The following is a 27,685-nucleotide window of genomic DNA, read 5'->3' on the forward strand; positions in this document are numbered from 1 at the left end:
GGCTAAGAAGGAGAAGCCCGGTGAATGAAATGTCCGTGGAGGACTGGAGGCTCCACCAGGCCCTCTTCCCTGCTGCACCCTGCACCAGTGTTGACAGTGAACCACTGTTCAGCACTGGTACCAGTACCTGACTGCACCCTGCACCAGTGTTGACAGTGAACCACTGTTCAGCACTGGTACCAGTACCTGACTGCACCCTGCACCAGTGTTGACGGTGAACCAGTGTTCAGCACTGGTACCCACATCATTGATGAGAAGAGAAATCTCATACATTGCTGAGATGCTGAGATGCTTGTATTCATACAGAAAAATCTCCCTCTTACACATGAGGACATGGGAAAAGAAATAGACCAGTTATGTGGACGAGTCAACTTCAGTCTTTGTTTTTGTTGCACTTTAAAGGAGGGCTGTTTTAATTTTGTGAGCATTTCTGTGCCTTTCTTGTTTATATTTGCACTATTTTGTTACTCTTAAAAGAGATTGAGCCCAGTTTGAGTCTATTATTTGACAAGTTATGTCCAGTTATTCATTCATTGACTGTTTACAACTAATGGACTGCAGATATGCCTCTTCCTTTTTTTTTTATATTGTCTGTGGTGTTGTTGAGTTTGTTGTTGAGGTTTCTCTCTAACACTAAATAAATATGGCACTTTTTTCCATAATTTAAGTTGTTGTTCTCTTATTTTTCTCAGTGTGTACATTTGGAAAGCCATGTTTGATTCACAGATGCATCCAGTGGGGCGTCACAATAAAATTAGGCATAATGTGTTAATTCCACAGTAGGAGATATTCTATGTTGTTGTTACCTAACAGTTTTGATGTAAAAAGCCAGCATATATCGGTATCGGTGATATCGGTATCGGAAATTAAGAGTTGAACAATATCGGAATATCGGATATCGGTAGAAAAGCCAATATCGAGCATCCCTAGTCACAAGTACTCGGTGCATTCCAAAAATATTTAATTTTTATTCGGGTCACGTATAAACATACCCAGGTTTTTACAAAAACAAATATTTCCCCCTCTGTCTTTACAAAATAAAAAACTTAATTTAAACAGACCTGTATGTTTGTCATGACCTCCACCTCTGGCTCTGCCTCGTGGCAGCATTGTTCCCTTCCTCCTCCCTCCTTTCCTCTCTCCTAGGTGGGCGTGTGCTGCATGCTGTGAGGTGGAGGAGTGCAGTGCTGATTACCTGATGCTCTCACCTGCAGCAGGGTGTGGCTTCTCTCAACAATGCACCTCTCTCTCTAGAAAGCTGGCATCAGATGAAGACTTGGCGTTAGACTGTAAAACTACCAACAGTTAGTGGGACCCTGCTCTGCCTTGCCTCAGTCTGTGTGGCTCTGTGTTAACCTGTCTCTCCTCTGCTGCAGTACCAGACCCACCCTGCTGCACCAAGCTCCTGCCTGGGACTCTGTTCTTGGCCCAGTCCAACAGCTTCAGCACCACTCCACCTCCCGTGTCCTCCAGCGCCGACCACGCCATTCCACATTCACCACTTCATTCCGGGCAGTGTGCTCCTTAGTCTCCCGCTGGGTCCATCGTTTTGTTTGGGTGGTTCTTGGCTGGAGTAGTGCGTTTGTCTTGGAACCTCTAAGTTCAGTTTTTCTAGTTTAAAGTACCTGGGTAGTCTTTAGTTCTGTCTCGTTAGAGTTTTGCTTTCCTGTGTATTTTGGTTTTGAGTTCTTTGCCTCATCACTTTTTAATAAAGTGTTATGAGAGTACTTCTGATTGCTGTGTTTCAGTCCCTGAGTGTGAATCATGACAATGTTCCCCTGGTTCAGAGCTAGTATGAGCATGCCAAACCTGTCGGGGGCGGTGTAATAAGAAGCATGAAGGCATGATAGACATGAGTTTTCAGAAATCATTGTTTGTGGTGACTCATAGCTATGTTTTTGTGCAAATGCAAGGCCCAAACATAGAGAAATATCACTTTTTGTAAATAGCAGGGTATGTGTAAATGTAGCCTGAGTGTGTCTCACCTCATAAAATCCAGCCAACTCATCCATGATAGTTGTATGTCATTATCTCGCAATGTCTGAGCTTTGAGAGGCATCTGCTCCCATTAATTAGTACCTCCACAATGGCTTTCACACAAGGATGGTAGGAGAAAAAATACAAATAACACGTCATGTAGGAATCAAAGACTTCATTGTACATTTTGAGATCTCTGAGATGAAAGAACCTGAGTCACTGCGGCAAATCGTTTAATTTGCCGCAGTGACTCCTCCATCACTACAATCCGTTCATACAGGCCAGGCGTGGTCTGAATAAATTAAATCTTTCTCTTAAACCATTGGAATAAATGACTCCATAAACATGGATTCACAGTACTGCAGGATGCACCGGGGTCAGAAACCACCTGAACGACCTCAGTCCTGTTGCGGAGCTCAGCACAGGACACAGACATCTAGACAGACCAAACACAGAACGACACAGGCTGAACCTCCTGCAGCAGATCTCCTCCACTGGTTCCCAGCTGGAGTTCCACCAATCCAACATGCCATGTGCAACGGCACTGCTAAAGAAACCATGGAAGCTCAGTGGCATGATCTATGAACACTTCCACAGCTGTCCAGTGTGCTTTCCTTTGATGCAAATGCGCATCATTTTGACGATGAGATTGCTGCTGAGTGTGAACACCACCTCACAGGAGTTCGTTTGTTTGTGTGCAGGTGTGTGTGACCGTGAGACACACTGTGGGTTTCTGCGAGCGCAGCGACAGCACTGCATGCTGCTTCTGTTTCGTACAAACGGTGACGTCGTATCCTTTGTTCGCATTCTCTACGGGGGTGAGCTTGGCCACGGTGCTTTTGGTTTCCAGCGTGTTCTCCGGGGCGGCCCCGTGGCTGTTCTCCTGCAGAGGCCACATCTCCTGCCAGGTGAGTGATGGGTAGTGGGCCAGGTGGCCACTCTGCAGAGGCCTCTTCTGCCTGTAGTTGGTCCACACCTGCAGGATGGTCTCTTTGAAAGGCCTGGTGGTCAGGGTGTAAAGGATGGGGTTAAGAGCGCTGTTGATGGGGAGGATAAAAATGACCACCCAGGAGCTGATGGTACCTAGAGATGAAAGGAGACAGAAAGAGATCATGAAATACACACCAATCACCTTTTACTGTGACACACAGTATGTGAAATGAGCACGTATGATTTCAACAGCAGCATTTTATATGCTACAATCCCTACACAAGGTCAATGCAATGACAGTGAAAACCACTTCAACACTCAACAATTCAATGTGGATGAGATAGATTTAGGAATCCATCACTGAAAAATCATTTTGAGTACTTTCTTGTTTAGGCATTTGAATTGGCTTGTTGAATAGCAGATGATAATGGTTGTAGTTGGCTTCACTGCAATATTCTCAGGGCAGAACATGGACACTGAACAAGAAGAAACAATTCTTTGGTTAAGGTAACGATACCATAATAATATCTCCAACAATCTTCTGTAAGTAGCTAGTGTAGATTAATTAACAAAGCAATGATTGTTTGAAGCCTCCTTACACAACATACTTATATTTACTTTAGCATCCAGGAGAAGCATTATTGTAGACTTATCACACAAAACTGGCAATAACTAAATCCCTTGGATTCTGATATTCTAAGGATTGCCATTTCTCACTGACTCAGTGCATCAGACATTTCCGAAACTTATCTTATATACTGTAAATACTGTAAATAAGACATGTCACTGACTGCTTAGATTGATAGGTTATAATCATCAGAAGTTCATTTTCTCAACTCCCCATCTTAAGTTTTGTGCAAAGTAAAAGTACTACTCCATTACAAATTTGACTATTAAATCAGAAGCTTGTGAAAAAATGTTTTATATGTCTTTGAAATAAAATATGGAAGACTAATAAGAAGGAAAGAAAAGTAGCATTCATAGTAATGCATCAGTGAAGCCGTTCCTGAGGAGCTGGCATGGTTAAAGCTTTTTGAAAACATCCAGTGAGAATTTCAGTGGTCAGGGTTAGGATTAGTAAACTGTGTACGCCACAAGCTTGAGCTGAGAAGCTCAGGTAATCTGGGGCCTCATTTATAAAACTGTGCGTAGGATTGACGTCAAAATTGGCGTACGCATGAAACACAGAAAGTGCGTACGCACAAAAATATCCTGATTTATAAAACAGTGCGCACGCACGTCCTACGCCGATTTCCCTTTATAAATCACAATCCACTCTAAATGTGGCGCACCTGTGTGCGGGTCATACCACGCCCATATTTGCCTATAAATATTCAGAGAAACGCCTCTCATGAATATTGATTCATGACTGAAAGCATGCCGAAAGCAGAAAGAAAAGCCAAGAAACGCAATTTGACCCAGCGTGAGGTGGAAGTTCTCGTCGGGGAGGTGGAGAAGAGGAAGGCGATATTATTTGGTGGACACAGTGTTGGGTTAGGGTTAGGGTTAGGGTCAGTGTTGGGGTCACCAACGCCAAAAAGGCTCTAGAGTGGCAGCATGTGGCGGATGGTGTCAATGCTGTGGCCTCAGAAGGTCGGAGTGTGGCTGAGGTGAAAAAAAGTGGTCAGACATCAAAGTAGACGCAAAAAAGCGCCTGGCATCACACTGGCAGAGCGTCTGTGCCACGGGCGGGGGAACGGGCCATCCGGAGCTCACCCCGCTGGAGGAAACACTGGCGGGGATCATCGGGGAATCCCTCCTGAGTGGAGTGGTGACGGAGGTGGAGGGGGACACCGCCGCCTGCCCTTCAGGAGCCCGATGGTGCGCTCTACAATACTGCGCGCCTGGCTGTGGCGCAGATTCTAGGTCCTCTCCTCTGCGCCTTGTGGGTTAGGAAAAGGGGTGAGCAGCCACCGCTTGAGGGGGTCTCCACTGTCGCCTGCAAGGTCGTGAACGGGTTAAACACTACTACAAAATTGCAAGTCTCAGGATTTCCACATGAATTCTCCGTACCTAGAAGCCACCCATCACGTACAGCGCCGGCCTCCAGTCTGCGCCCAACACTGCTATATGGGCTATATGATATAAGATATTACACTGCATTCATATCAGTGTAAACATAATTTGCCCTACTGTTGTCTTACTATTGTCTTAATCATGTGTTTCCCATGTGCACTCCAGGGAGTATGTTTGTTTATTCATTGTAGAAATTTAATTTTTTACTATCCATTTCTTGCAAATAAACTGTCCATATATGAGAGGTCCATACATCCATCCATCCATTGTCTACCGCTTTATCCGGGGCCGGGTCGCAGAGGCAGCAGTCCGAGCAGAGTTGCCCAGACTTCCCTCGCCCCAGACACTTCCTCCAGCTCCTCCGGTGGCACCCCAAGGCGTTCCCAGGCCAGCCGAGAGACATAGTCCCTCCAGCGTGTCCTGGGTCTGCCCCGAGGCCTCCTACCGGAGGGACATGCCCGGAACACCTCCCTCGGGAGGCGTCCGGGGGGCATCCGAAATAGATGCCCGAGCCACCTCAGCTGGCTCCTCTCAATGTGGAGGAGCAGCGGCTCTACTCCGAGCTCCTCCCTGGTGACTGAGCTCCTCACCCTATCTCTAAGGGTGACTGAGCTCCTCACCCTATCTCTAAGGGTGACTGAGCTCCTCACCCTATCTCTAAGGGTGACTGAGCTCCTCACCCTATCTCTAAGGGTGACTGAGCTCCTCACCCTATCTCTAAGGGTACGCCCAGCCACCCTACGGAGGAAGCTCGTTTCAGCCGCTTGTATCCGGGATCTCGTTCTTTCGGTCATGACCCATAGTTCAGGACCATAGGTGAGGGTAGGAACGAAGATCGACCGGTAAATCGAGAGCTTCGCTTTTTGGCTCAGCTCCTTCTTCACCACGACGGACCGATACAACGTCCGCATAACTGCAGACGCTGCACCGATCCGCCTGTCGATCTTACGCTCCATCTTTCCCCCACTCGTGAACAAGACCCCAAGATACTTAAACTCCTCCACTTGGGACAAGGGCACTCCACCGACCTGGAGGGGGCAAGCCACCTTTTTCTGGTCGAGAACCATGGCCTCGGATTTAGAGGTGCTGATCCTCATCCCAGCTGCTTCACACTCAGCTGCGAACCGTGTCAGTGCACGCTGGGAGGTCCATATATGAGGTCATATAACTATTTATTTTACACGATCAGTTTCACACAGTTTCTCCCGTTTCTTTCTTCTGCCATCAGTGGCGCAGTTTCTCCTTACCCCAGTTATGTGCGTACGCATGGGTCAGAGTTGGCGTGGAGGACCGCACATTTTCCCGTCAAGTTCTCTTTTTATAAATCCCACGGTTTGCGTAGAGAGTGGCGTACGCATTCTTTTGTGCGTACGCAACGTTTATAAATGAGGCCCCTGATGTCTATAACCACAGGAAGGCCTCGCTCCCCATGTTATCATATCCAGAAGTGATGGAAACACAAATCTCCCGCACCTCATATACAGTTTGCATCAAATGCACACTCTGGTCTACACTAAATGGTGTGATTTTGTGCACAAACTTTTTGAAAATGCTCAGAATCTGTGGAAATGGGGGAAAATCACAATGTTTTACAAATGCTCCAGGTCACCACAGCCATCATAACCAGTAGTTCTGCACATGCTCAGTAGAGCCAATCAGAACAAGTTTCCTCCCTGGTGTCATGACTCCCAGTCCATATTTTCATAGGGCTTGACGTCACTCGCGCTGCGAAGCGTGAGTGCAGGAGAGCAGAGCGCAGGTGGAAAAGGGACAGGCTATATGTTTCCTATGGTGTTCTTAAGGAGAGCCTGCGGTCTTATCAAAGGACTGTAAAAGCCGAAAAGAATACATATTTCTCAGAAATAATTGCCTCTGATTGTAATAACCCTCGCACTCTGTTCAAAACCATAAACACCGTCCTAGATGTCCCTAAGTCTAATGTTCTTGCAGCCTCCTCTGAAATTTGTGAAAGATTCCTCCGCTTTTTCACTGATAAAATTGTATCAACAAGATCCTGTATTGTTCAGCCTTCTCATGCCCCTTTGATTCCTTTGCCCTGCACATCTGTTTTTGTTCAGTTCGAGCCAGTGTCCCTCTCCATTTTAAATGACACAGTTAGCCTCATGAAACCCTCTGGTTCCCCTGTAGAGGCCATCCCACCCCGCTTGTTTAAAGAGGTACTTGCTACTATTGGACCAAGTGTCCTTGAGATCATCAATAGCAGTCTCTCCTCTGGCACAGTACCTGGAGATTTTAAACATGCAGTAGTTCGACCCCTACTTAAAAAAACAGGCCTCGATCCCTCCCTCAGTTCCAATTTTAGGCCCATCTCTAATCTTCCGTTCATGTCCAAAATCTTAGAGAACATTGTCCACAATCAGTTGGTACCCTACTTGGAAGCTAATGGCATTACTGAACTGTTCCAGTCTGGGTTTAAACCTTTACATAGCACAGAATCAGAGCTTCTGAAAGTGTCAAATGACATACTCTTGTCAACAGACTCTGGGAAATTTGTTGTTCATGTGCTCCTTGACTTGTCTGCCGCGTTTGACACTGTTGACCACCACATTTTAATCTCCCGCCTCGAGCACTGTGTGGGCATTAAGGGTATCGCCCTTGACTGGTTTCGGTCATACCTAACCGACAGAAGTTTCTGTGTAAAACTCGACAACTTTGTGTCCTCAACAGCTCCTCTTCCACATGGGGTCCCTCAGGGCTCAATCCTTGGCCCTCTTCTATTCGCACTTTATCTACTCCCCCTTGGTTCTGTTTTTAGAAAACACAGGGTCTCATTTCATTTGTATGCCGATGATTGCCAGGTCTATTTTCCTTTGGCACAAAACCATTCCCACTCTGTCCAGCCACTCCTAGACTGTCTTAACGATATTAAAGCCTGGCTCTCCTCTAATTTTCTCAATCTTAATGAAAGCAAGACCGAAGTGATGATATTCCGACCAAGTTGCTGTACTCCCCCAAACATTGACCTTGGCTCTTTGTCACTAAATCTCAAGGATTGTGTCACCAACCTGGGGGTCAAGTTCGATCCTGATTTTAAATTTGAGAAGCAGATCTGTTCTGTAGTGCAAAAAAGTTTTTATCAACTACGCCAAATTGCTAAATTGAGGCCTATTTTATCAAGGCCTGACCTGGAGAAACTAATCCATGCTTTCATCACGACTCGTCTGGACTACTGCAACTCCCTGTATGTAGGCATTAGCCAGGCCTCCCTTTCTCCACTGCAGCTTGTGCAGAACTCTGCTGCGCGTCTGCTAACACAGACTCCTAGGCGTGAGCACATCTCCCCCATCCTGGCCTCCCTCCATTGGCTCCCTGTGCACGACAGAATTATTTTAAGCTTTTGTTATTTGTTTTTAAATATTTTAACAATCTGGCTCCCCATTATCTCTCAGACCTGCTTCAGCCTTACTGCCCACCAAGATCCCTGAGATCAGCCGATCAGCTGCTGCTGACAGTCCCTAAGACGAGGCTGAAGCTCCGAGGAGACAGATCATTTGCCGCCGCTGCTCCGAAACTCTGGAATGAGCTGCCTATCAACATCAGGCAGGCTTCCTCGTTCCCTGTTTTCAAATCCCTTTTAAAAACCCACTTTTATTCCTTGGCTTTTGGTACACCTTGATTTATTTTCATCTTGTTTGATATCATATAACTTGTAGTAAGCTTGTTTGTTTGTTTGTTTTACATGTTTTCTATGTTTTATGCCTTGTCTCTTCTGTGCTTTTGAATTGACTTTTGATTTATTTGATTTATTTTATTTGATGTTTTTGATGTACAGCACTTTGGTTACCTTTTGGTTTTTTTTGTGCTCTATAAATAAAGATTATTATTGGTACTTTTATTTTGACAGTCACCGCAATAACAATCCAACTTGGTGGTCTGCCTACAAGAATGTCCATGTTCTCACAGTGTTAACGTTTATAGTGTGTTGTTCTCTGTTGCATGTGTGTGTGTGTGGTTTCACACAATGTTGTTTTTGGCATTTCTGCACTTTGCAAGCAAATGGAGGTTATTTTTGAAATGCTGACGTGTAAACAAAAGGGTTAGGGTTCTTGCGTTAACAAAGCAAAGAACAATGCATTTTCACTTGAAGCATTGCCATGTAATCAGGGTAACAATCTGTCCCAATTAAAACCACTTGCTTTGTCTTTGGATCAAAAGTCACTAACTAGAACTAAACCCAGGCTGAGCATAAATGTTTAAAAGGGTTTGCTTCAAGGCAGCTGAGTGCTTTTGGCAATCAGTACTCAAAATGAAGAGTTTTCAGTGGTGTGTTCCTTTAAATGGTTGTAGCTCTTCTACTATACCGGGAATCTCCACCTGCAGCAGTGACAGAATCTTGAGGATGAAGATGGGGATCCAGCAGAGGGAGTCAGTGATGACAATGGAAAAGAACCTCTTGGCAATGGTCAACTCCTTCTTGATGTGGTTGCTGTATTTTGTGGTCTGAGTGCCTGTTCTCTGAATGTTGTAGAACATGCTTGCATAAGAGAGGACAATGATGAGGAAAGCCACCAGGTTGAGACCTGCAGAAACACATTTGTTTAGATTCAGGTTATCAATTTTAGTTTTGTCCAATGGGGGGGGGGGGCTGTTAAAGGAATCCTTACCCAGGAAAATGACAATCGAGTAAACATGAGCCCAAAGCGTCTCTGGCTGCTCGGAGTGCAAAGGGAAGCAGACCCCATTGGTCCCATAGAAATTGCGAAATAAACCCTTACAAACGAGGGGAAGGAAGGCAATGATGAAGCCCAGCACCCATATTCCAAGAAGGATGGTGACAGTTCGTTGCCAGCCGGGCGTCAAGTACTTAAAAGGGTAGACGATGCAGATGTATTTCTCTAGAGTGAGGTAAGTAAGGAGCAGCACGGATACTTCAGTGGACAGCATGGCCAAAGAGCCGATGACCTGACACTGACTGCTGTCCATCCAGGCCTGAGCGTGTCGGTTGTACTCGCCCCGGAACTTCAGGTCGTACGCACCGATCATGAAGAGGTAGATTCCCATCAGCCCATCTGCACCTATAAAACATTTTGATATTTTAAGAAAACATGTCAAATCAAATCACATCAAATCAAACTTTATTTATAGAGCACTTTTCATACATACGTGCAACACAAAGTGCTTCACATAAAAGAGAAAAAATTAAATTAAATTAAATAGAAACACGGGCATGCACGCACACACACATCCACACCCACATCCAACCACACATACATACACATACCCACCCAGTCTAGCCAATTCAGTTATCATAAGATATACTAAATCAGGAATTTATAAATATAATAAATTACAATTACTAGAATTAACAGTAAAGATTGAAGGATTCTGGAGTTCTTGACACAGAAGAGGTCGACATTTCATTCTCCTTTGTACTCATTAATAAAACAGCAAGTATGATTCCAAACATTATATTTATTTACAATGAAAACAAATAAAACACAGATTCTAACTATCTATATACAGCTTGGTGTGTGTGTGTGTGTGTGTGTGTGTGTGTGTGTGTGTGTGTGTGTGTGTGTGTGTGTGTGTGTGTGTGTGTGTGTGTGTGTGTGTGTGTGTGTGTGTGTGCGTGTGTCATTGAATCAAATGTTAATTCATGGCTCAGTGGTCTGGTTTCACTTTATATGAGAATTAAATTCTCATCAGGAAGAAACTTGGTTGTTTACGCATGTCAGAATGATTTCTCATGTCAAAGCGTTGTTGAGGTAGAACAAAAGACACGGCCAAATGAAAATGAAAACGATGGCATCTCGAGGCTAAAGCTCCTGTCTAAAGCAACGTTTCACGTGACTATACCGAATCCGTTAAAAAAAGGAGTGTGTTTACACTGCAGCAGCGGACACACTGAAAATGATGTCGTGTGTATGCCAGGCTACTGGAGGGCGCTGTCGCTTGGTTTTGTAATGAAATCACACAGACGTGTGCATAGAACAATACGTTATATATATGAAGAAAACAGAGAGCACCTGACATCGGATTCTATCAGGCGTGAGTCTCAATTACTAAGCTAACGACATGGATTAGAAAACTGAAAAATGGACCGCGAGTCCCTTACCCAGTGTTTTTCAACCTTTTTGAGCCAAGGCACACTTTTTTGTTTGTAAAACTCTGGAGGCACACCACCACCCGAAAATGTTAAAATGTTAAACTCTGTAGCCTCTATTAACAATATAAAGTCTTTCTCTTCAAAGTTTTATCAACAGGACTCAAGTAAATCCAGAAACCAAGGACTTTTTTTAATAGTGACTCCCTCAGTGTGAAACCTGGACCTGATGGATGAAGAGCTGAGATCCTGGTTCACATTCTTCCTTTTCAAAAACTTCTCCATCACTGTCACTGACACAGTACTTTGATACAAGATGGCAGCAGGAGGTGGAGATGAACCACACTGACGTCTGTCACTGTATATTTCACCGGCAAAGTTCTGTGCTGCCCTCTAGTGGTGAAGAGTATTTATACATGATTACTCTGCAACACACTGCTCTCACAGCTGACAGCGGCTGTGAGAGCAAATGATTTTTAGAAAAAAAAAATTGAAATTGGATACTTTCCCACGGCTCACCTGACTATATCTCGCGGAACACCAGTGAGCCGCGGAGCAGTGGTTGAAAAACACTGTTCTAGAGGACAGTTTATGTTCTGTTTCTCAGGAATGGCAAATAAATGCAAGTTGTTGTTTTTGGTTCTGTCACCCCAATTGCAGAAGATTTATGTATATTATGTACAGAGTTCGGCAACAGAATTCAGCCTAAACCATTTGGTCTTCCTCTGTTAATTTTTTTTGTTTTATCCTTTGTTGTTGCATTTTGTATTCCGCTGATCAAAGAAAAAACTATTACTACTACTACTATTATTACTACACAGGGTTATCACAATTTGTATTCTTTATACGTATGTATTACTTACAATTTCATGACAAGCCCAAAACGGTATAAAACTTTAAAGCTTTCATGCTTTGTGTGTCTGAGGCCAAGTGTATTATGCAATCTTTCATAGCAGTTGAGGCCTTGTCTTCAGCTTTTCAGTATCTGTGCAATTTCTCATATTTAATTGCTGTTGCCCTATATCCCATGTAATACAAACACTAATGTAAATAGTCAAATGGATCTCTCTCTCTCTCTCTCTCTCTCTCTCTCTCTCTCTCTCTCTTTTTACTCCATCTATACCGAGTGGTGTAGCGGTCATCTTTGACTATTCCATTCTTTTTTCCCCTTCAAATCCCTTCACCACAACCTTAATCTCAGAAAGCCGCCACCTCTGAGCCTGGCTCTGCGGGTTTCTTCCTATAAAAATGTGAGTTTTTCCTATCCACAGTCACTTCTGCCTGCTTATGTGGATTGATTGGGTTTTTCCTGTAACAGTGCCCTGAAATGACTTTGTTGTATTCGGCACGATAGATATAAAGTTGAATATAACTCATGTAGTGCTTTTCAACTGCTTGAGCATTCATAAAGGAAGTAGTTGCCATGCAGGGCGCTCAGTCCCTCCATTGTGTGCTGCTCAAGGTTCAGTGTCTTGCCCCGAGTCTTCCCTGGTGAACAACATGGAGGAGCTAGATCCAAGCAGCTCCAGACACAAAAGGCTTTTGCTCCTGTTCTTCGATGGAGGAGGAGGTTGCTGTAGGCAGCTCACCCAGCGTTAGCATACAGCTAACACCAGAGGCCTGCAACCAGGGGCCTTCACTCTTCAACTCCTCTGCTGACCCACCACGAGGGTCAGACCTTCCCCTGGTCCAGAGACCAGCACCCAGAGTCTGCTCTCCCATCAACCAGGAAAACCAACCAGTTCCTCCAGGACGGACCAGGGAAACGACGCCTCACAGTACTTCTTTGTGTTTTCCTCAACCAGCAGGAAAACCATCACAGACCTGAGCGACCAGTTCCTCAGTCTGGACAAAGGAACAACCAGGAGCTGCAAAGAAGGACTCCTGAAACATCAACTCCATCTTCTTCTCCTCAGCCTGCAGAACCAGCAACCACAGTTAGCAGGAGGTGCTAACTACAGGAGAAGACACCAGCTTCCCTCCAGCAGGACAACAACTGAACTCCTTCAAGGAAGTGGGAACAACAACTGGGCTTTACCTGAGATTAGTTAAACCTGATGCTATGATAGAACTGTTTAACTTCATGAAGATGTGTTGATTCTGTTACAGTGATTGAGTTCTATAGATAATGATATTAGGAGCAGTTATCACTGTTGTAAACCAACGTTAGCTCTGCCACAGACACAGGGTCTGCATGCTAATCTTTGCTTTACTAGCTAGTTAACTCACAATCCTACACATATCACATCAATGACAACATCACACAGTAACTGAACACCATCTGACGACTCCTGACGTTTTACAAAACAAGTCTCATTCATATCAACTCATTCTAGAAATGGTCCTTTAGCAGAGACACACAGGAAGCAGATGCCAAAGACTAGCTTCCATGTTCCATTGTTCTCCAGCACATGGTGGAGACCCAGGACAGACTTCCTGCTCTCTGATAACCTCCATTTGAATGGAGTTTCTTGTGATCCGCCATCTTGTTTTGTAGTTCCATCACACGTCTCACACACACATACACACTCCCTCCACCTCGCTCTCTCTTTCTCTCTCTCCATGCACACACCACACACACACACACACACACACACACACACACACACACACACACACACACACACACACACACACACACACACACACACATGCACCTACACACACCCAGCTGTATATAGGTAGTTAGAATCTGTGTTTTATTTGTTTTCATTGTAAATAAATATAATGTTTGGAATCATACTTGCTGTTTTATTAATGAGCACAAAGGTGAATGAAATGTCGACTCTTCTGTGTCAAGAACTCCAAAATCCTTCAAGCTTTACTGTTAATTCTGGTAATTGTAATTAATGTAACTATTAATTCAAATTCCTGATTAAGTGTTTAGTATATCTTATGAGACTGATATAACTGAATTGGCTATCATTTCCTGTTTAGACAGGTGGTGCTCCGAGGTTCTGATACACATCAGATTAAATTTCAACAACATTATTAATAACTATCTTTGATAATTATTAATCATTGGCTACATACACAACATAGATGGTACCCCGTGGGTGGGCCACACAGCATATACTGTATGTGATACCTCGTGATTCTTATGAGGTAAGAAATCCCTACACCTGGATCCGCTTTAAAAATCTGAATTTTTTATACCGAGTTGATGCCAGCTGAAAGCCCGTTTACACATTTTCAAGTGAATACACAAAAGTAGTTTTTTTGACTGTAATCCCATTGTTAAACTGTGTATTCTTCTCCACTGCGCGTGTGTGTGTGTGTGTGTGGTTTCCTTACAAAAACAATGAAAAATACATAAACACAGAGGGCTGAGACATAAGTTGACTTTAGTTTTACTCAATTAAAATCAATAGGAATAATCTCTTAATGAAAAGTAGTTTTATATTGTCAGGTTTCGTGAATTCAATTGCACGACAGACAAGAAGCTCAGTTCAAAAGTGTTTTATTCTCAAAACCACAGCAGAAGCAAAGTCAGGCAGTCCAAGATCAAAACCAGAGCAGGCAATGGAGGAGGAAATCCAGGAGGAAAAGTCGGAGAGGCAGAGGTCCAAACACAAAGGCAACACGAGGAAATATGGCGGGTATGACTGGTGTGAGAACAGGCGAACTGGCAACCAGAGCTACACGAGAGGGGAACTAAATACAAACACTGATGACAATTACAAACAGCTGTGATCAGGAGGAGGAAGCAGGGGAACACAGGGGCGGAGCTAAGGGGAACACAGAAGGGGAGGAGAGAAGGCAGGATCATGATCATATTTTATAAACTACTGTTGCTCTATATAAATATAAATATTTTTTTCCATTTTCTTTTTTCACTAATTTTGTGAGGTAAAGGATGCTTTGACGCAACCAATAATGTAATAATATCCAATGATGTGAAAAATGTGACCATTTTAAATGTAATAAAACTAATAATTATTATAATTTCGGGCCGGTCAACCAGTGCCAAAGGTCCGCCTGTGGCCCACCAGCCTTATATTGCCTCGGACTGCACTAGACCAACAGCACACTCCTGATCATGTTAACTCTGACCATCATGTTGTGGGCTTATACGCTTACTTATATGCTGTATGACAAGCTTGAAAACGTATTTGACTAGATTTTTTTCAGCTTGTCATATATGAGTGTCGATAAAAGGTGGCCAGTCTGTCACAGAACAAGCAAACACACCAACACTGACAACACTGACAAGAGAGCTCTGAGGAAGATTAACCCCCGGAAGGCCCCAGGACCAGACCACCTCCCGGGGAGGGCGCTCAGAGCATGTGCAGATGAGCTGGCTGATGTCCTCACCTCCATATTCACCCTCTCCCTCAGCCAGAGCGTTGTGCCCACCTGCTTCAAAACCACAACCATCGTCCCCTCCCCAAGAAAAGCCCCCCCGCCTGTCTGAATGACTACAGGCCAGTAGCACTCACTCCAATCATGCAAAATGCTTGTAGAGGGTGTTGAAGTCCCACATTCAGAGCAGCCTACCAGAGACACTTGACCCCTGCAATGTGCATATGGGCCAAACAGGTCCACCTCAGATGGTCCCATCACTGCTTCTCTCCACTATTCCCTCTCTCACCTGGAGAACACACACTCCTACATCAGGATCCTCTCTGGGGAACACACACTCCTACATCAGGATCCTCTCTGGAGAACACACACTCCTACATCAGGATCCTCTCTGGAGAACACACACTCCTACATCAGGATCCTCTCTGGAGAACACACACTCCTACATCAGGATGCTCTTTGTGGACGACAGCTCAGCATTTAACACGCTCATCCCCCACAAACTACACACAAACTACACACACTGGGACTGCAACCCTCCCTCTGTGACTGGCTCCTACACTTCCTGTCTGGCTCCTACACTTCCTGACTGGCTCCTAGACTTCCTGACTGGCTCCTAGACTTCCTGACTGGCTCCTAGACTTCCTGACTGGCTCCTAGACCTCCTGACTGGCTCGTAGACCTCCTGACTGGCTCCTGGACTTCCTGACTGGCTCCTAGACTTCCTGTCTGGCTCCTAGACTTCCTGACTGGCTCCTAGACCTCCTGACTGGCTCCTAGACTTCCTGTCTGGCTCCTAGACTTCCTGACTGGCTCCTAGACCTCCTGTCTGGCTCCTAGACTTCCTGACTGGCTCAAAGACCTCCTGTCTGGCTCCTAGACCTCCTGTCTGGCTCCTAGACCTCCTGTCTGGCTCCTAGACCTCCTGTCTGGCAGGCCCCAGTCTGTCAGGATTGGAAACAGGACTTCAGTCAGCCTCATCACCAACACTGTCCCCCTCAGAGACGTGTCCTCAGCCTCGTCCTCTACACCTTGTTCACACATGACTGTGTCGCCTCCCACAAGGACAACATCATCCTGAAGTTGGCAGATGGCACCACTGTGATCGGAGCATCACAGGGGAGGAGGAAGCGGCTTACAGGAGGGAGGTGCTGGTCTAGTGGCTTGGTCTGAGGACAACAACCTCTCCCTTCACACTGACAAGACAAAGGAGATGATAGTGGACAGGAGGAAGGAGAGGAGACCTCACCGTCCACTGTCTATCCGGGAGCTCGAGGTGGAGAGGGTGAGCAGGGTGTCCACATCAGAGGACCTCACCTGGACACTCAACACCACACAGGAGGACCTCACCTGGACACTCAACATCACACAGGAGGACCTGACCTGGACACTCAACACCACACAGGAGGACCTCACCTGGACATTCAACACCACACAGGAGGACCTCACCTGGACACTCAACACCACACAGGAGGACCTCACCTGGACACTCAACACCACACAGGAGGACCTCACCTGGACACTCAACACCACACAGGAGGACCTCACCTGGACACTCAACACCACACAGGAGGACCTCACCTGGACATTCAACACCACACAGGAGGACCTCACCTGGACACTCAACACCACACAGGAGGACCTCACCTGGACATTCAACACCACACAGGAGGACCTCACCTGGACAGTCAACACCACACAGGAGGACCTCACCTGGACACTCAACACCACACAGGAGGACCTCACCTGGACACTCAACACCACACAGGTGGTCAAGAGGGCCCAACAACGGCTGTACTTCCTGATGAGGCTGAAGACATTGGGCATGTCTCCCAGGATACTCAGGAACTTCTACAGCTGTGTGGTTGAGACACCTTAACCAGCTGCATCACACCTGGTACATCACACCTGGTACATCTCACCTGGTACATCACACCTGGTCCATCACACCTGGTATGGCAGCACTACTGCGGCGGAGCGCAGTGGCCTGCAGAGAGGATCAGCAGAACACCACTACCTCTCTGCAGAGCCTCTACCAGCACAGGGCCACCCCCCCCCCCCCCCATCCACAACACAGACTGTTCAGACCCCCCCCCCATCCACAGCACAGACTGTTCAGACCCCCCCCATCCACAACACAGACTGTTCAGACCCCCCCCATCCACAACACAGACTGTTCAGGCCCTCCACCCATCCACAACACAGACTGTCAGACCTCCACCCATCCACAACACAGACTGTTCAGACCCTCCACCCATCCACAACACAGACTGTTCAGACCTCCACCCATCCACAACACAGACTGTCAGACCTCCACCCATCCACAACACAGACTGTTCAGACCTCCACCCATCCACAACACAGACTGTTCAGACCCTCCACCCATCCACAACACAGACTGTTCAGGCCCTCCACCCATCCACAACACAGGCTGTTCAGACCCTCCACCCATCCACAACACAGACTGTTCAGACCTCCACCCATCCACAACACAGACTGTTCAGGCCCTCCACCCATCCACAACACAGACTGTTCAGACCTCCACCCATCCACAACACAGACTGTCAGACCTCCACCCATCTACAACACAGACTGTTCAGACCTCCACCCATCCACAACACAGACTGTCAGACCTCCACCCATCCACAACACAGACTGTTCAGGCCCTCCACCCATCCACAACACAGACTGTTCAGGCCCTCCACCCATCCACAACACAGGCTGTTCAGACCCTCCACCCATCCACAACACAGACTGTTCAGACCTCCACCCATCCACAACACAGACTGTCAGACCTCCACCCATCCACAACACAGACTGTTCACCTTCTGCCCTCAGGCCGGAGGTTCAGAAGCTTGAAAAGCAAAACTAATGGACTGAAAAACTCTTTCTTCCCCGTTGCCATCAGACTCTGAACAGCTTCTGACATGTTTACTTTGGACATCTCACGTTCGCGCTAATATTTTTGCACTGCCCTGTTACTATATTTTATTTTTTATATTTTATTCTCTTGTGTATATACTTATTTATGTAGGTCGGCTTCAGGGTGGACGGCAAAATAAGAATCTCATTCACTGTGAAACCTGGCTTTTCTTGTGATATGACAAATAAAACACCTTGAACCTTGAACCTTGAACACCACTGACAACTCTGGCTCACCAAGTAACCTCACATGCATGTTTTTAGACAGTGAGAAGCAACCCAGATGAAGCCCACCCACACCCCTTCAGAACATGCAAACTCCACACAGAATGGCCCGGAGGGTATTTGATCCCATGACCTTCTCCCGATGTGCTCCACCACATGGCCTGGGTACAGTCAGGCCTCTGGCCTGCACAGGTTGCCAGTTCATACACAGAGAAGCACAGTGCTTTCCCACATACAAAGCAAGCTGTGGGCGTGTTAGTCCCACACTCTCAGCCAGTAACCGCCACGTTATTTCACTTACAGCAGAGGGAGATGATGCACATGGCGTGGAGCTTGTTCTCCGAGCGGATGTAGGAACGCATGCAGATGACGAAGATGTTTCCGAAGCAGGTGGTGGCGGAGACAACCCAGACGAAGACCCTGAGCATGATGTTGGCCAACAGATCCTCGAAGGACGAGATGCCGTCCGTGTTGGGCTTGCAGCTGCGCACATGAGGCGCATAGCCACAGTACTGGAATTTCTTGAAGTAGCTGTGATAGTACAGTAGGAAAAAAAAATCCATGTTAAGTTAGGCAGAAATGGTTTCATTTGATACACAGCCGAGAGTAGTTTTATATACTGAACATGTCAAAGAAATGACACAAAAGGAAAAGTTTAAGAAATTTTAACTAGTAATTTCATTGTGATCTGAAGTAATGACTGAGCTGCATTCATCCCGAAAAACTGAATCAATTTCCCTTCCCTTTCTCAAACTACTGTCTTTAAAAGTTCAAAAGTACTCATCACGGAAAAGTTTCTGGTCGACAGCTTTGTGGGAGAAAAATAAACTTGTGACCTTTTCACAGCATCTTACTACAACTTCAAACTCTATGGTGAAAATAAAGGAGCCATTATATGTACTTATAAAAATAAAATTCATGCTCTCTCTTTTTTTTTTTTATTGTATTAGGCCCTGTTTAGATGAAAATTTGTTGAGTGAAAACACAAAACCCTCATTGTTTCATTTTAGGTCTGTGGTGCTCCGTAATGTGTTGAAAACAGCCAAGGTTGAATTTTCTAAAGACATCCGGGCTTTGTCTACAAGTACAAGTTCTGCTTGTGTGCATGAGCACAACCACCATGGTCAATTGTTCTTCTACTCGGACAAACAGAGGTCGAATCGAGTGTCAGAACTCCCAATCCATATTCGCGTTTTAGAGTTCAGGATTGCTCTGCTGTGATCATCAATCACAAAGCTAATGACAACACAACATTTTGAGGTTTGAACTGCAATGAAACCTATGAAATTTCTCCACTTGTCCATCTGAAACAGGCGAAGGAACATTGAAAGACACACAATGACATACTTACATGTGAGTCAAGTACTTGAGAGGCTCAAACATTCGTCGCTGTATGTTTCCAATTTCTATTCCCTCTATGCTCCTGAAGCACATAGAAACATCTGGATTTAATCTTTGTTCAATACTCCAAACACAGACAAAGCACAGCATATGGAGTTTTGACTTAACACGATTCGCAGAATTTAAAAAAGGCTTTTTAAAAAAGCCCTCGATGGGAAAACAATCCTTGAAATCCTCTCATGCCAAGGCAGATTCAGATCTTTTGCTTACACGTGAAAAGCACAAAGGACTGACAGTGGCCCAACACTGAACGGATGATCGACCGTGTTTTTGCTTCTCATTCAGATTGACTCGTTCATCAAGGCGTAGCTCTTCAAACATCTATTAACATGTAACATGTTCAGTATTTTTCATCCACAATATTTTGCTTTTTAAAGTCATTTGTACTCACAATGACTTTAATTTGTGCAGCTTGTCGAAGTGGTCGACTTGGAGTTCCACAATGGGATTGTACGATATGTTTCTGTTGGGATAAGAGGAAAGAAAGAAATACTATTAAAAAAAGACAAAAACAGATTGATATCTTCTGATTTATACTCATGTTTTGCAGGACACAAGTGGTAAACTTCATTCTTCTTATACAGTCCATCCAAAATGATTCCCCATGCTTCGCTCCTTCCACACTTATTTAATTTACTATTTTAAACCAAAATGGATTTAATAATTTTTTCTCCATACAAAATTCTACACACATTGTTCCATAATATTTCTACAGCTTCACAGGAGTCCAGCTTGGGTAAGTTCAGTTAATTGGACTTGATTTGGATGGACATGTACCATCTATTGCCCCCTTGTGGACAGTGCAGTCAGAGACAAACCAAACGTGACAAGAGATGTCGGTGGGGAATCAAAAATGGCGGTGTTGCGGGCGCCGCCATACTTATTTACCGGTCGCCGCCATTTTGAAAATATGCGTACCGGAAGTGACGTTTACAGAAGCGACATACAGGAAGTGACGTATCAGACCCCGCGGAACGTCGGGAATTACGTTTTCAGAGGCCCACCCACCGGAAATGACGTTGGAGGACCCACTCGCCGGAAAAAAACTGTGCGCCGCTTTTCAAACGCACATTTGTTCCCATTGCATTGTTTTCTTCACACGTGTACTCGAAGCTCAACAGAGTAAAGGATTGTCTTCTGCTAAGGTAAATAATTGCATTTTTTTCTATGTGTAAAGTATCAGCCTGCACTAATAAGAACGAAATAGTAGGTGGAGTTATACCAGTATTTAGAGACTATGTTTATACTGGCACTGGAAGACCGGAGCCAGATCAGCTTCACAACCTTCCATGAGGGAACAGATATGTTCATCTCTCCCCAACTGTGTCCGTCTGTCCATATATCTCTGCTGCTTTATTTCTCCGTCCAGACAACTCACAGTTTACTGTGTGCCTTCACTTATCACTCCTGCTAACTGCAGTTTCATCACAACATTTAGTTGCGTTTACGTCCTAAATGGCTGAATTTTGTCACGTGGGTGAAAAGCCTCAAAACGGTGTGCATCAGCCTGCACTAATAAGTAGGACATGGTTGATAGGTGTCATTATATCAGTATTAGTGAGAGGAAGAGTTGTTGTATAGTTATGTTGGGAGCAATTCAAGTAAGATCAGCTCAAAGTTTATGTTGCTCTTTTTTTATCTTTGTTCCATGTGTTGATTTATTTAGACCCGTACTTTTTATCATACTGCATTACTAGATTTTTACAACCTGACTGGGATTTCTGTGTTATCAGTGCATCCAAATTAGAGAAAGTTTAATGGTTGTGAGGGAGATCGAATATCTTATATATAACATACTGCAATGAATCACTTGGATGCTTGTCAGTTTGCATTCATCAATGAGAGATCAGTACATTTGAACAAATACTAATGATTCTGATTTAAATATTTTTTCAGATGCAGTGTTCAATCAGAATGTCACGTCATCGCAGCAGCGAATGCTTGGGCATAGAGCATTCATATGCACACCCAACAATGCACACAGCATCTGTGCTGACCACGGATCCAGAGACCGTAAAGGAATTGAGTGTCCATGTCTGCATGCAGAACACTCCTATGACTCATCAATCAAGTTTGAGATTTTTTTATGTAACATAAGCTCAATTTGTTTATTTTTATTCATCTGTATTGCAACAGATCTTCGAGATGCTGAAAGAGATGGAGGAGGTCACGGAAATCAAGAAGGGGGACCTGAGACTCATCGATTACATTTTTGATGTTATGCTTCCAGAATTAAGATGATCAATCAATGGAGGACATCATAGAAGTAGTGGTCAATATTTTGTGTCTTTTGAAACCTATCTGCATGCACCTTGTCGATCTTTTTCAGATCATCATCAACATCCTGATGGCTGAAGGTCACACAAGGCTTCAAGCAGAGGTCATCATAGCCAGTGGAGAAAATTCTAACAAGCTCCTGTGGTCTGTGCTCTCATCCTCCCTGCCGGATGTCTAACAATATCGTGGTTTGAAGTCTCCTGTCCCGATTTTCAGAGTGTATCTTTTATCTCTGTCTGTCCTCTCCTCTATCCTCTCACCCCAACCGGCCAGCAGAATGCCTCCACCTCTGAGTCTGGTTTCTGCAAAGATTTCTTCCTGTTAGAGGGACTTTTTCCCTTTCCACAGTCGCTCACGCTTGCTCATGTGGATTTGTTGGGTTTTCTCTTTAAAAGTGCTTGTAAAATATAATAAAGAACAATGACGTGATTCATGGATGGTTTTATTCTTTTAAACTTGTCAGAGGTACTTTTTGAAGGTTTGTCATGGACATTTACTCTGAAGTAACTACAGTTACTCTCCATTCTTGTAGTTAGTTTTGCTTAATGCATCACATTGTCACTGCATGAATGAAGCAGGCAGATCAGTTTAGTAGCTGAACTCTACAGATGTGGTTCCAGCTGCAGTGTCTTGCTGAAATAGGTTCAGAGAGATATTGAATATGGAATATGATGGGGGGGGGGGTTCTCCCTCTTCAATCCACTTGGCTCTGGGCCTTATAAATACTCTGAGCTTTATTCACATAATATCTACCTGGATGTTCCGCCAGTGTTCTTGTGCTTCTTCAAACTGAACATGACCCATGAAACCGTGACGTAACTGAAGCAGTGACGTAAGTTGTCCTTTTAAATATGGCGGCGACCACAAACACGCATGGCGGCGGCCAAAAACAAGTATGTCGGTGCCCATAAGCCACCATTGTGATACCGCAGTGGCGAGGTTTGCGTTTTGAGAGTAGTATGGCGCTGACCCTGAGCAATAATGGCGGCGTCCACAAACACGCATGGTGGCGTCCACAAACAAGCATGTCAGCGGCCGTACACCGCCATTTTTATACCGCACTGGCGAGGTTTCAAGTCTGGAGGAGCGCGGTTGCATTGCGGATCATGTACTCTTGCCTCCCACCGACAGTGACGCTATAATTGTGCGTCGGAACAAAACATTGCATGTAGTACTGCCTCCCACCAACAGTGGCGCTGGGGTGGTGATTCGGATCAAAATGGCCGAACAAGATGGCGGCGGTGGATTCCCCACCGACGGCTTCTCAAACGTGAAGCCAAAGGAAATGTCTGTCTATCTTGAGACACGATCGTCTCCTGGCACAGAACTGGGCTAAGTCCTGAAAACCTAAAAAATGTCACAACGTGTTGCACAGAAGACAGTATAATCTGAGCACCGAGTACACATATACGTGTTTGGTGGATTCGTTTGTGTTGGAACAATCCTTCTTGGGATAAACATTACATCAGAGCTGGAGATGTTGGTTGCAAACAATAAGTTTATAAGATGAATGACTTAAAGGAGTATAACTTACACTGTAACTCATAAATTACATAATTATAATCTTACATCATCTTCCACATGCTTTAAACTCTTGCCATATTATTACTATTATTATTATTATTATTACTATTATTATTGTTGTTGTTGTTGTTGTTATTATTACTATTATTGTGATGTCTTTGCGTGTAACAAGTAACAGTTCCCCTTTGAGACCTAAAATAAAAAGCTCCTCTGGTTTTCCACAGTATATATTGATATCTCCCTGACGTCTACAGCACGATGCCACCGTTCTGCTCCATTCTGCCTTCTCATCGCAAGTGTCAGCAGAGACTCGACACAGGTGAGATTAAATCTCTTTGAACAGCCTGCAGACAGCACAAACTGGTCTGCACCTCGCTGCACCTCAATCGCAGCTCAGGCTGGTGAAAAGGAGTTGAGCTCGACGCTGGAGGACTGGGACTTGTTAAGCTGCTGCTGCTGCTGCTGCTGCTGCATTGTTGCAAGATGTCTGTGTGAAAGAGTCCAAGGCTTCATTTACCTGCACTCAAACGTAACACAGGTGACATTGTGTTTGCGTTTACCTGTTTTTAATGTCAAGTATGTTTCCTTCAAACACCCACCTTTCCTCTCACACACCCAGAAAATATAGTAATTGCATGACATCTTATTGCACTCGCACAATAAAAGATGTTCAAGTCTGAAGTAAAGGTGCATCAAAACATCACTAATATATGTATTTACAACCATGGATTCTCTCATCAGATGGGCACAGATAGTTGATTTTGCTGATAATGTTGGATGAAGTACGAAAACCACAACTACCACACACACACACATATTTATACCAAGCTGAAAGGGAACACAGACCAAACCAAACACCTGTAAAAAACATGCAAAGTCCACACAGAAGCGTCTTTTGCAGGGATGTGACTAACTTTAGCTCCTTGCTGATAGCTAGTACCGATCCAAGTACTTATCAAATGAAAGGACATGTAGTTCATATTCTATTTGTAAATGATACAATGATACACAAATAACACACCCATCTTTGGAAGAGGAGGAAGTATTTCCTCTTGTGGTGCCATGTGCCAGAGCAGAGCTGCCTAATTGTGGGAGGAGTCAAAGGGAGGGCTTATCTTGATTGTGATTGGCTAAACCCCTGATGACATTATATAGGTTTTGATTTCTGATTGGCTGGTTGGAGCAACACACTTTTTAAAACCCTGAACAAGCCAGAGAGAGAGAGGACACACGTTCTTTCTCCTCCTCTTCATAATTTGTCAGGACATAATTTACAGTCTGTCTTACATTTGTTCTTATGAATATTAAAGACTCCCCGCAGTGCAGACATCACTGGTACCTTGTTGACACATGATGTCATGTAATTCTTGGGTCGTATTGGATCACTTTCATGAGTACAAGTACTCTATGCAGTATTGGCCCTGATGCTGGTATCGATATTGTCATTTGTTGGCCACAATATCAACCACGACGGCCAATAGATCAAGGTGTAAAAGTTGATTTTAATTAGATATACAGGTCACAGGTCACTCCACAGAAAAGATTCCTGTGATCTATGTAGAGAGTAAATAACTCATGTGAGATCCGGGGCAGTAAACAGCCACGGGATAAACACTCATGCATTCAGAACTGTATCTGCAGAAATAAAAACTCACAGTTGGAGCAGATCCTCCAGCAAGACAAAGAGATTAGGCGGGATTACCTCCAGTCTGTTGCTTGATAGATCTCTGAGTGCAGACACAAATCCATGTCAGTTTCCCCCCCCAAAACAAAACAAAACAACAAATATTCACATACAACAAACAAATCTGACAGATGCAAACTGCACCTTCTGTGTTTTATTCCTGTGCGTGTGCTCATACACACACACACACACACACACACACACACACACACACACACACACACACACACACACACACACACACACACACACACACACACACACACACACACACAGCAATATTATTTTTAAGCACATGATAATTGATTCTGAACACATGAAATGAGAGGAAAACAGTTTGAGGGTCGACACAACGTATACTGTGCATCACAACAAAGAAAAACTTGAAAGTTTATATTTAAAGGTTATTATGGCACTATTTCACTGGTCCGATCCCCTCAAGATGAAACTGGGCTGTTTGTAGAACCCGAAGTGAAAATTGAAGCGTATAAGAGAATAAAAACATATAAAGGTGTTTAACAACATGCACATGCCCAACAATATACAAATCATAAAGCACAGTAATAAGTAAATCTAGTCAAACACACAGTCTGACACTCTCACTACTCCACAACGTCATGTTGCTTTCCTGTAAACAGACTGCAATGAAAAGAGTGTCACTTACAATTCCCCGAGTTTCTGGAGGACAGACAACGCCTGCTCGTGTATACGGCTGATCCTGTTATGTTGCAAAACCCTAAGAAGAAACAAAAACCCCCCAGCTAATTCATAACTTTTTTAATCCTCCCAATCAAATATAGTGAACTCTCTGGTTTGTAGAGAAACTGTTTAAATCACATAGGTACATACGTACAGGACTGTCAGCATGTTGCAGGAGCGGAAAGAGACATTTCCAATTCTTTCAATGAGATTTCCCTCCAGATCGCTGCAGAAGAAGTTATCCAACTCATCAAAAAGACTCGTCGCTTAAATGCGAAGACAACTTGTGACATTTTACTTACAGCCAGTTGAGTCGGGGCATCTCTCTACAGATGTCGTCCAGGTCCATCAGAGAGTTGTTCAATAAAACCCTGTCAATCAGAGACGCCACCATCACTCCCAGCCACACTCCGACAGGTCGGCACAGCAAAGCAAAACCAAAACAAAAGTCTAAAACTCACAGAAGAACAAGAGAATTTAGTCCCGAGAAGGTCATGGAGGACATATGATGGATGTTATTGTTCTCTAGGATCCTGCAAGAAGAAGAAAACAGCTTCAGCCTCATCAGTGCTGAAACGAGATGGAATCAATGGATGTAAAAACAGAGACGACTGGTGGGAGGCAGACATACAACCACTCCAGCTTGTGCAGATCTTTGAAAACTCCTGGCATCAGGACCGATATGTGGTTGTAGCTCAGATATCTGGGAAAAAAGGAAAGACCAATATGGAAGAATGTCTGAACAAGACGCTCTCTTTAAAAGAAGCAATTTTCAGTTTGGCGGTTTGCTCCTGCTCCGCCTGTGTAGTCGTGACGATAACCGGACAATGGGACTCTCAATGGGAATCTCCTTCATTCTAGACATTTCCACATGACCCAGCTTTCAATCAAAAGAAACAGAATCTACTCATGGCGGCGTGTGCAACTGTAGTCATGTGTTTGAGTCCAGCTCATGCTCAGTGTTCCTGCAGCGCCACAGTCAGTCCAACCTGCTGGAGGCTCTCTTTAGAGCGGACGGTAACCCTGCTTTTAAAATCCAATGACCAGATTTCACCAGGGAATCACACTTCAGTACATGTTGCGTCGATAAAAAGTGCGAAGAAGAAGAAGAAGAAGAAGAAGAAGAAGAAGAAGAAGAAGAAGAAGAAGAAGAAGAAGAAGAAGAAGAAGAAGAAACATGGTGAAGGAGGAGGAGATGGATAATGAGGATGATGGGGCCCAGGACAAAACCCCAGTGTGGGTATTCACAAAGCGTCTCAGGGAACACTTATCTCAGCCTAAAAGTCCCTTAACAAGGAATTCTTAGCTTAAACGTGACTCAGGAAGTGACTCAGAGTAACTCAGCAAGGAGTTGACAGCAACTTTTATCTTAGTGAGGAGGAGTGGTTGACCTGTTGCTCTGTATGATGCAGTCTGCTGAGAGCTGATTGGTTGTTAGAGAGGAAGATGCTCTGTATGATGCAGTCTGCTGAGAGCTGATTGGTTGTTAGAGAGAGGAAGATGCTCTGAGCTCCTTGTCCATATCCACAAAGCATCCTCAGGCTGAAAGTAGCTCGTAGTGACGTCACTCTTTAGAAAAATCTTAGAAGTCCTCAAAATGTAAGACTTTTCTCAGAATTGTTCCTTACTAAGATAAACGTAATTCACAAAGCATCCTCAGCCCT

The 27,685-nt window shown here is 44.6% G+C and overlaps 1 protein-coding gene across 1 annotated transcript in view; it reads right to left on the minus strand.

Moving 5' to 3' along the window:
• Positions 1 to 2,650: 2,650 nt before the first annotated feature.
• LOC308134166 (relaxin receptor 1-like) overlaps positions 2,651 to 27,685 on the minus strand; it is a gene marked incomplete at both ends in the record, with an annotated part of 175,516 nt that continues 150,481 nt past the window's right edge. The window contains 12 exons of the mRNA XM_080501797.1: positions 2,651 to 3,060; positions 9,246 to 9,464; positions 9,549 to 9,959; positions 18,738 to 18,967; positions 19,788 to 19,859; positions 20,229 to 20,300; positions 25,294 to 25,365; positions 25,987 to 26,058; positions 26,176 to 26,247; positions 26,324 to 26,392; positions 26,483 to 26,554; positions 26,653 to 26,724. Coding sequence (XP_080357923.1) covers positions 2,651 to 3,060; positions 9,246 to 9,464; positions 9,549 to 9,959; positions 18,738 to 18,967; positions 19,788 to 19,859; positions 20,229 to 20,300; positions 25,294 to 25,365; positions 25,987 to 26,058; positions 26,176 to 26,247; positions 26,324 to 26,392; positions 26,483 to 26,554; positions 26,653 to 26,724 — 1,843 coding nt within the window. The remainder of the gene's footprint in view (positions 3,061 to 9,245; positions 9,465 to 9,548; positions 9,960 to 18,737; positions 18,968 to 19,787; positions 19,860 to 20,228; positions 20,301 to 25,293; positions 25,366 to 25,986; positions 26,059 to 26,175; positions 26,248 to 26,323; positions 26,393 to 26,482; positions 26,555 to 26,652; positions 26,725 to 27,685) is intronic.

The sequence above is a fragment of the Blennius ocellaris genome, assembly GCF_963422515.1.
Source record: "Blennius ocellaris genome assembly, chromosome: 9".
Classification (NCBI taxonomy): domain Eukaryota; kingdom Metazoa; phylum Chordata; class Actinopteri; order Blenniiformes; family Blenniidae; genus Blennius; species Blennius ocellaris.